The 10,745-nt window shown below is 32.2% G+C and overlaps 1 protein-coding gene across 1 annotated transcript; it reads left to right on the top strand.

The window, feature by feature from the left end:
* Positions 1–2,949: 2,949 nt before the first annotated feature.
* Positions 2,950–9,727, top strand: LOC145160535 (alpha-dioxygenase PIOX-like). Its single transcript, XM_079079776.1, has 10 exons — positions 2,950–3,245; positions 3,344–3,610; positions 6,681–6,830; positions 6,940–7,073; positions 7,164–7,377; positions 7,478–7,623; positions 7,697–7,924; positions 8,067–8,269; positions 9,064–9,307; positions 9,398–9,727. Exons 1-10 carry the CDS (start codon positions 3,111–3,113, stop codon positions 9,621–9,623), a joined length of 1,947 nt encoding a protein of 648 aa, XP_078935902.1. The 5' UTR covers positions 2,950–3,110; the 3' UTR covers positions 9,624–9,727.
* The last annotated feature ends 1,018 nt before the right edge of the window (positions 9,728–10,745 follow it).

Here is a 10,745-nt window from a genome sequence, read left to right as displayed (position 1 = left end):
TTTATCCCTCTCCCTGAATTGAAGACACTGTATACCCCAAATCAGTACAAGGAAAAATTGACACTAGCCAGTCCTATAAAACCCAAATCGAAAATCATAAATTTAGGAGGTGGATCAAGGGGTTGGGAGATAGACGCATGATTTTTTCTTTGACAGACCATAGCCCTAAAATACTTGCGTGATGATGCGAGGATTGGGATGCAATTTCCCGCTTTCTCTTAAACTCCATTCCTCCGATTTGCAATCTGGTGAAATACTTGATTGACTGATGAAGAACGCCAAAGCTAAGTAGCAAATCGAGGTCGTGAATCTGCTTGGGATTACGATTTACAGGTGAAAGGGATTACGATTTACAGATGAAAGGGATTACAATTTACATCCTAGAAATTTTTGCGACCTTTCCAATCATTGAATCAAATGCCAATCGTGTCCCTCTCTCTCGTTCTTCTCTAAATCAGTGTGTGTATCGATTTTAGGTGTGTAGAAGATGACTATTGTAGAAGAACGACGATAACAATGGCATTGTAGATCTAAACGACGGTGGGAGAAAACCCAGGTACGGTGGTTTGACCTAGGAGGCGATGGTGTTGTTAGTGTTCGTCAGAGATGTTACCTGAGAGGTTTGACCTAGGAGGCGAAGATGTTGGTGGGTCAGGTAAGAGAAAAGCAGTGTTTTCTGGCGAAGACATATCAGATGGGCAGGGGAGGGTAGCTGTTGGTCGGAGATGACATAAAAAAGGTGGTGGTGGTTGTTCGTGGAAGAAGAGAAAAGGAAAAGGGTGAATCGAAAAAGCTGGAGCTCGAATTGAAAAAACGTGAGTCTTCTTTGTCCGATAAAGATGCACATTAGGCTCAACTAGAGTATGGAAAAGAAATAGAGAGATTTTGATTCAATTAAAACACAAAACAGAGCTTTGAATCTTGATCTGATTTGGAATTTGAGGGTCGATTGATAACGAGATTCAAAACCCAGATGAAATCAAGCTTGTGGAAATTTGATTTAGAATTTGAATGTTGATCTGATGAGAGAGAGAGAGAGAGAGAGAGAGAGAGATTTAATTTAATTTTTTAATTTTTAATTTTTTTTTAAATCTGAATATCAGAAAAAACAATTAAGAAAAAAGAGAAAATCATATTAACAAGGGCAAATTCGTAATTTTGAAAAAAAAATCAAAACAGATCGGACCAAATAAGCAACAAAATGAAAACTTTGGACCTCTGATGCTAGTCCAAACTTTTTTGGACCAAAGTGACAATTTTGAGCAAACCACAAGGATCATTTGTGCAGTTTGAAAACGTTTATTTGGAAATGCTTTGGTAATGATATTATTTCACAACAAGATAATGTTTTGGTACAAATTCCGCACAATAAATGAATACTCCGTCTTAAATAAACATTAATGAAAAAGTTTTTAACTGGTCGTAAAATTGGAGATGTCACACCATTCATCATGAATTTTTTTCTAAACCCTAATTCCTCTCGAACACTCTCGACCTTCTCAGATTCTAATTAGGGTGGTGTCCATAGCCTAGACCAGTCTACTACAACATACCTCATGTACCTTGGCACAAACATAATTTCATGGAGGTCTATAAGGCAAAAGTCGGTTTCTCGTTCCTCCACTGAAGCTAAGCACAAGGCATTGGAAAATGCCTCAACTGAACTCATTTGGCTAAAGAAGTTATTGAAAGAACTCGACATCATTGTCTAACAAACGCCGACAACAAAGATGCTACATACTTATGTGCGAATCCTCATGAAGCACATAGCACTTGACTATCACTTTGTGCGGGAGGTAGCAAATCTCTTATGGTCTTCTCAGAGTACTTCACATCAGCTCGCAAGATCTACTTGCCGACATGTTAACAACATCACTTTCTCGGGTGCCGTTTCTGCGAAATAGATCCAAGATTGGAGTTTCCGATGGATCCTCCATCTTGTGGGGGCGTATTAGAGATATTGAGCCCACAACACAACCCATTTAGGATGAAACCATATCCAATTACTCCTGTAGGATGAAACCATATCCAATTACTCCTGTAGGATGAAACCATATATATACATTCCAATGTGCTGTCAAAATACCAATAATAGTTCGTTAAATTACTCCTATAAATGCGTTCCTTCCAACTATATACTTTGCCAATATAAGGCACATAAATGTGTAAATGAAATCAACAAATTCTAAAACAATTCTCTTTACCTTTATAAACTCAACTGAAAAACTCTCTATTTCGATGGTTGGATGTCAAAACTCAAAACGGTCCTGGTTCACTCCGACGAGGAGTTTTTCTTGATTCCTTCGGCTTTGATTTCACCCAACAACATAGAACGGATTTGAGATAGTTTTTCACGTTTCTATGATTGTTCTATAGATGTACGATGTATGATATTCACTAAAATAAAGGTTACTCCGGTTACCTTCATGGTCAACAAAATTCACGTGGTTTATCAATATTGATTTTTAAGATTTCAAAGTTCATTTGATCTTTAAACAAAAATATTATTTCATTACAACATATGTGAATGTTATGCGTAATTAACGTCAGTCTATATAGATAGATGTATGTATATATTTATTTGTTTATTATTCTTGTAAAAATTACAATAATATGCAATATAACTCCAAAGATAAAAAAGAAACCGTGGAGAATGGGTTCGGTTAATCAACTGAATTTCAAACCTATCGATCAAAAGACGTGTTTAATTAAGCGACTCATAGATCTCATTTCCTTATATATTTCTAATTTCTTTTTTGATTCGGTACCTTATCCAATCTGACTCGTTCCTTTTGAATAATTGGCACCAATTAAACACATTTTCAATTAAATCAACATAACTGATATAGTGGTAAGTTAACCATTTAGTAGTCTCCACTTGAAAAGTCCTTAAATAGCTTGTTGTTGTTTTGGACACCTCTTAATTTCCTCTGACAATTCACTGTACGTTTATTTTTCTTCATTTGTAATTTCTATTCAATGCTTATGAGCAGACCCGGTACAGACGTGACTCACGTTCCAACCATATCCATCCTGACAATTAGTGTATAAATAGGCAATCTTGGTGTTGTAAATCTCACACAAAACATTCAATCGAGCTGTCCCTCAAGATGAAACCCACCATGAATCTAATGATCTTATCTTCTGCGCAATCTCTCCTTCTTTCACCCATCAAACACTTTATTCATGGCGACTTCCATGATATCTATCAAAGGATGACACTCATCGATAGGCTTCTTTTCCTGGTGCTTATATTTTGATCCATGCATGCATGTAGCTTTCACTCTTAACTAAGTCAAAAAAATGGTGCACTAATTAATTCTAGGGTTTCATTGTTTTGCAGATTATGCATAGTATTGATAAGATAGGGATTCAGTGGCATCGTTTGCCTGTTTTCCTGGGGCTGATATACCTTGCCATACGGAGGTATCTTCATGACGAGTACAATTTGCTGAACGTTGGGAAAACTCCGGTGGGGGTAAGGTTCAATGCTGGCGACATTCCGTTCAGGACAGCTGACGGGAAGTTTAATGATCCTTTCAATGAAGACGCCGGCAGTGAGGGGACTTTCTTTGGCCGGAACATGCCCCCAGTTGATCAGAAAGATAAGGTATATACATAAATGCATGGACTTTTTTTTTTTTTTTTTTTTTTCATGGTGCATTATAGACTTATAGCGCATCCGTATGTTATTAATAGAGTTCTGAATTCAAATAGCACATTCAGTTTCCTGCAGTTAATTGTCAAGATTTATTGCCGAGATAGGTTCACTAACTAGGACCAAAGGGCTTCTAGTCCAGCGGTACCAGGTGGTGTCCTTCCTCTTTGAGGTCGATGGTTCAAGTCCCGTCGTGGATATAAGTGGTATTAGGTGTTAGATTAGGAGTAGATTTATATATTTGTATTTGCAGGTTCAAAAAAAAAAGTTCATCCTTTAAATATGATTCTTTTGATAATCTTATGAAAGAAACAAAAAGTTTTAAACTTGTAGATATGATTTTATTGGTCATTTGAAACATAAGGTTAAACGAAAATAGGGTTTAGTACTTTTCTTTTCTTCTTAAATATGAAGATAGATCAAGTTACATATATATATATATATATATATATATATATATATATATATATATATATATATATATATATATATATATATATATATATATATGCTTTGAAGTTGAATTTTTTTGTCAATCATTTAACTTATTTACCCGTCATCAATAATAAAGGAATTAAATTTATGCTATATATCTAGTTCTCTAGCAAACTCAACTAATTAATTTTAATTTAGTTGGGTTTAATTTGGTTCAAGATTTCAGTTATAAATAACATGGATGTGATTATACAAGTGCCAGAGAGCAGGTGGGTGGTTGGATCGGAACCTTTCATATTGAAATGATATGAATAATAAGTAATCCTTATTAATACCCGATTAATTATGTTTTTCTATATTTGTTTATAATTAATGATCCCTTCAATATAGCGTGTTTCAGTATGCAAGATTTGGTTACAATAGTCCAAAAGATTTTTAACATTTTGTATTGAAAAACAAGATTGGTTCAAATCTCATTTTTTTACATATAAAGGATACAAGTTTTACCACTTCAGTTTTGATTTTTCTGGTCTTCTAAAAAACAGTAGTTTTTATGGATGTGTTATATGTTTGACTAAATATTAAGTCAAAATTTTGTTCGTTTCCGAACCATGCATACACTTCCCTTTACGTCCAAATCAACCTTTTTGGGGCAAAGATAAAAATAAAATAAGAACAATTAGGTCTATTATAATTAATTAACTTAGAGAAGCGTTATGTTTTCTTGATCAAACTTAGATTCCATCATTTGGATTAGATTTCATAATGTATTATGTACGTAATATATTAATCATAAATGTATCGTAACACGCGCGAGTACCAACTACTGCTGCTACTGTATATAATACTAATCTCTCCAGAAAAAAAAAAACAACATTATTATTCGTTTTTCAAATTAGGCATGCTATATATTTTCTGAATTTAAAATTGTTGTGGACATTTAATTAAGATATTATAAATAAAGTTTTGGTAGTCGCGTTAAAATCTAGGGTTATAATTGTCAAAAACAGATTAAGAAATGTCTTTCAAAGATTTGATTATGTGTTCTGCTCCATTAAATATATTGTAAACAAGTTGTACATAGTTTTTATTAGTATTTACTAGTTCTGAGATACATATATTATATGAGTTAATTTAATATATATATATATATATATATATATATATATATATAAATGTCAAAATATTTGAAAATTTTGAATTTATAAAAAAATAAAAAAAATAATGAATTATTATAATTTGAATGTTTTTTATCTTTTAAATTTAAACAAATAATTTAAATAAATAAACAAAAGAAACTAATGAGCTTTAATTTTGAGATTTTTTTGAAAGTAAAAGGTAATTAAATTCATTAATGAAATTGATATTTATTTATCATTACATTTATTGTAATTATTACATTAAAATATTATGTGGAATTTAATAAAACAGAAAAAACTAATAAAATAACATTTGAAAAAAAAAATTAATTCAAAATAATTGACAAATTGAATGAGAGTGTGACAAGTGATAAAAAAACATTCATTTATTAGAGTAGAAGAAGATGTAGTATTTTGTTTTAAAACCTTTGGTTTCAAACCAAAGGAAATAAAATTATAGTAATTTTACTTATTGAAATTATCTAAATTCAGATATTAAATTAAGATCCCGATAAAAAATTCAGTCTGCATAAGTTGATTTAATTTTTTTTTAGAATGACAAATATATTCTACACTTCTAATAAACTACTTCTAAATCCAAATCCACCTATGTTCTTAACATTACTTGAACCCTCGATCTCAAGAAGGAATGACAACATCAGATACTGTTAGGATAGAGACCCTTTGGTACATAAGTTGACTTAATTACTTTTATAAATCAACGACGTTTTTAAATAAGTCATTTAACTTTATATGTTTTAAATAATTTCTAACTATTTTTAACGAACACCTATATTCAAATAAGAGTTACAATTCAATTTCTAGCTATTAGCTAGTTTATAGAACATGCCCATGGTTGGCGTGGTTATTAATTACTCATTTAATTTTCTCCAAGCATATTATAAAAATGAAAACTGTATTTATATAACCGAATTTTCTTTTCCCATAGCCAAAGTAACAAAAATATAATATCAAAATCTTCATGAAGTAAATTTTTTAAATGATAATTGTTGGTTAATCATATCCTTATCTTGGAAATTAAGATATAACTGGTTTATTTCTTTGTTGATCAACATTTTTATATAGTATAATTATCTAGCTAGATCTAGAAAAATCAAACGCATTATGGTTTTCAGAATTCGAACAACGGAACAAGTTTATATGTGATTTTTAACTTTTTGTGAATCTTTACTAACAATCACAAAGAGTCTAATGTTCTTATGCATATACATTGAACAAATACAATCGATCAACTGTTCATTGTTCTATATATATATATATATATATATATATATATATATATATATATATATATATATATATCAGTTAACTTTTTATCATTCTTAATTTGTTATAACAGATATTAAGCTAATTAAGAATGATATTCAAGAACTATAAACAATATTACTGCAAGGAAAATATATTAATACTCCAAGTTTTGTGTGCAGCTACTAAAACCGGATCCAATGGTGGTGGCAACAAAACTTCTGGCACGTAGACAAATCATAGACACTGGTAAACAATTTAACATGATTGCTGCTTCGTGGATTCAGTTCATGATTCACGATTGGATTGATCATCTTGAGACAACACAACAGGTTTAGTTTATATATATTTATCCCGTTATCCGTATATATCATATTATCATTTCAAACAAGACATGATGCAAGAAAAACTAACACATGATCATGGAATTGCATGGATCAGATTGAGCTAAAGGCACCTCCAGAAGTAGCAAACCAATGTCCTCTCAAATCCTTCAAGTTTTATAAGACCAAAGAAGTTGACACGGGATTTTATGACATCAACAAAGGTCAACTTAACATCAGAACTTCTTGGTGGTATGAACAATCAATCTATTTTTAGAACTATTTGCAACTAAAAACAGTTGCTGAATCAATAATATGAAGTTAAGAAACCAATTCTTTTAGGGACGGGAGTGCAATATACGGAAGCAACTCAAGTACATTGAATCAGTTGAGAACATTCAAAGAAGGAAAGCTCAAGATTGGAAAAGATGGCCTCCTTCAACATGACAGTGACGGAGTTCCATTATCTGGCGATGTCCGTAATGGTTGGATTGGTTTATCAACCTTGCAAGCTCTCTTCATCCTCGAGCACAATGCCATTTGTGATGCGTTGAAGGTACGTACATACATTTACACACAAACCCATTCACGTAATTACCTTTAAATTCACTATAGTAATTCTCATTTGCAAATTAATTATGTATATAATATATCAGAAAGAATATCAAGATTTGGAGGATGAAGATTTATATCGTCATGCAAGGCTAGTGACTTCTGCTGTCATTGCCAAGATCCACACCATTGACTGGACTGTCGAGCTTCTTAAGACTGACATGCTTCATGTAGCAATGAGAGCAAACTGGTAATTGATCGAATTAGTTGGAATTAATTAGTTAACTAATGTATTTGATTATTTTTTAAATTGATTTATACAGGTATGGGCTACTGGGGAAAAGATTCAAGGATACATTTGGACACGTTGGAGGAGCCATATTGGGAGGTCTTGTAGGATTAAAGAAACCAAATAACCATGGGGTACCCTACTCACTAACTGAAGAGTTCGTGAGTGTTTACAGAATGCATTCTCTGTTACCTGATCAACTTTTCATTAGGGATGTTAATTCAACACCAGGCCCCAACAAATCTCCAAAATTAACCAAAAAGTAAGACCTTATGGAGCCAAATTAATTTATCTTCAGTAGTTACAGCTTCAAATAACTTACTTGTTTGTCAATTGGTAGCCAGTCCCGATAATTTATTCAGCAAATAATATTGATGGAAATTTTGATCAACATTAATTCACAGGGTTGACATGATAAATTTGCTTGGAAGGAGAGGGGAGAAGGAATTATCAGAAATTGGATTTACAACACAGATGGTATCAATGGGACATCAAGCATGTGGGGCTCTTGAGCTATGGAATTATCCGACGTGGCTGAGGGACTTGGTGCCACAAAACGTTGATGGCACAGATCGCCCAGATCATGTCGACTTACCATCCCTTGAGAGTAAATATCTTCTTTCCTCACTAAAATTCAAAATAATTATTAGATTTTAGTCAAAGGGCGTGAAATTTTAACAAGGAATGAAGAATGTGTTAGAAAATGGCGTATAGAAAGACTTGAAATTCTGAGAATTGTGTTAAACACTTTCAGATTAAAACATTTGGGTTGTACTCCCAATATTCTTTAATCGGATAAGACTCAGAGAGACAAGAACTTAGAATGTTTTGAAGATAGTTTCGTATGTCCCAGAAATGAGACCAAAAACCGACTTTATGATCTTTGTCTGAAAACTGTCATATGACAGTTTCAAACTGTCATAAAACTATAAAAACTATCATAAAAACGGAAGTTTGGATAAGGGTCAAACAATGGTCAATTATCTGAAAATCCGATTTTCTGATGCATTTTTAATATAGTAACATACCCTATATATATATATATATATATATATATATATATATATATATATATATAATTCCGCGCTGACCTGGAAGCTAGACCCCAGCCAGGGGCTGCCGCCCCTTGGACCCCGCTCCCAGGGGCGCTGCCCCTAAATGACAGTGTACTTTGAAACTTGATCAAACTTAAACAAGTGTGTACTCCACACCTTCCTTACTTGTTAATTATTTATCAAGATCTCTTTTGGTCAACAAAATAATCCCATTACACTTAAATAATATTGATGATAACAAATCACCAACATAAATGATTACTTAATGTTCTTGTTTGCAACAATGATCTGTATTATTCTGTGTATCTACTTATTGATCAGAACACATTCATGCATGGTGATGTAGTTTACAGGGACAGGGAGAGGAATGTAGCAAGATATAACGAGTTTCGTAGATCACTCTTTTTGATCCCCATTTCCAAATGGGAAGATCTGACGGATGATAAAGAAGCTATCAATACATTGCGTGAAGTGTACAATGATGACGTGGAGCAGCTCGATATGTTGGTAGGAATGGCAGCTGAGAAAAAGATTAAAGGGTTCGCCATTAGCGAGACAGCTTTTGTAATATTTATCATCATGGCATCAAGGTAGGACTTAACACCATAAGAAAAAACTAACACTGATGATCAAAATAAGCAAACTGAACGGATATTCTAATGAATTGCATGGTTTTGCAGGAGACTGGAGGCAGATAGATTTTTCACGAGTGACTTTAATGAAGATGTTTACACAAAAAAGGGGTTGGAATGGGTGAATACAACAGAGAGTTTAAAAGATGTATTGGACAGACACTACCCTGAGATGACCGATCGATGGATGAACTCTACAAGTGCTTTTACGGTGTGGGATGCTACACCAGATCCTGATAATCCCATCCCTATATATTTTCGTGTGCCAAAATGATAGATGATTTTTTTTTTGGTGGTATATAAACTAGATTATGACTTGCGTTAAATGTGGGGAATATAAATTAAATAAATATCACATTAAAATGTGGTATTGTCTTAGGTGGAATTCTAATAAAAATGTTAGTTAAATTCATTTTTAGAATTTTTGAACCAAACTTATTAAATAAAAATATTTAAAATTTATATTAGAGCAATTTGGTTTTTTAATACAGTAATTTTAACATAAATGATCCATATGATCTTTGTTTTATCACAACATGATGCCACTCCTTGATTAAAACATGTTCATATAACTCTTTTCATATTGGCACTTTAAAATGAAAAGCAACAATAAGTTGTTATATGTACCAGCAACTTTAAATTCTGCAAAGAAATTCAATAAACATTACAATTAAAGTGCATTGTCATAACCATAAACATAAAATTCATACATTTTAATTTGGTCAATTTCTAAAGTATTTTTTCCTTATAAAAATTAAAATATGATTTTTCAGGCTAAACCTAATCACATATACATATTCCGATCAAATAAATTATTACAAAAAAAAGTGAAGAACAAAAATATAATATTAGTTTCATAATTTGCCAAAGGTTAACACTAATAAATAATAATGAACTTTCATAAATCTTGCATTTTGGTCACTACATCCAACTAACAAATGAAATTCAGTTTGGAGGATTGATTCAAGAAGTGCATCCATGACTTCTTGTAGTTAAATTTGGGGAAATGCTAAGACCTACTAAGATATAAGGGAACGGTCTGTGAGGCTACAGTTGGTTTCTAGAGAGCAATACAAATTCAATATCGTTAGCACATATCTTTCATACCTGCTTCAATTATCAAATTTAGATCAAACTTGTCAAAATCAAATTACAAAAAAAACCCAGATATGTAACCTAGCAATCACATATTTTTCATAGAAATAAATATCACAAATCTACGATTTACACTTTATATAATATTCCTAAATTATATCTTACATTTTCATCTTTAATGGTCACTAACACCTCTTTCTGCCTTATTGTTGTGACACGCATCTATATCGAAAATAAGAGAAAGAACTATAGAGAACGAACGTTGACAGAGTGATCCTTCATTGAAAAGGCAACAAAATTC

Source organism: Lactuca virosa, chromosome 2 (assembly GCF_052849685.1).
Source record: "Lactuca virosa cultivar CGN04683 chromosome 2, Lactuca_virosa_CGN04683_v6, whole genome shotgun sequence".
Lineage (NCBI taxonomy): Eukaryota > Viridiplantae > Streptophyta > Magnoliopsida > Asterales > Asteraceae > Lactuca > Lactuca virosa.
The sequence above is the reverse complement of the archived record's forward strand: the minus strand, read 5'-3'. Positions and strand labels throughout refer to the sequence as shown.

Excerpts from the sequence above, each read along its gene's own strand:
- LOC145160535 (XM_079079776.1), top strand. The coding sequence starts at position 3,111 with ATGAAACCCACCATGAATCTAATGATCTTATCTTCTGCGCAATCTCTC. Across the intron at positions 3,611-6,680 it reads CAGTTGATCAGAAAGATAAG|CTACTAAAACCGGATCCAAT; the intron begins GTATATACATAA and ends TTTTGTGTGCAG. Across the intron at positions 7,925-8,066 it reads TCTCCAAAATTAACCAAAAA|GGTTGACATGATAAATTTGC; the intron begins GTAAGACCTTAT and ends ATTAATTCACAG.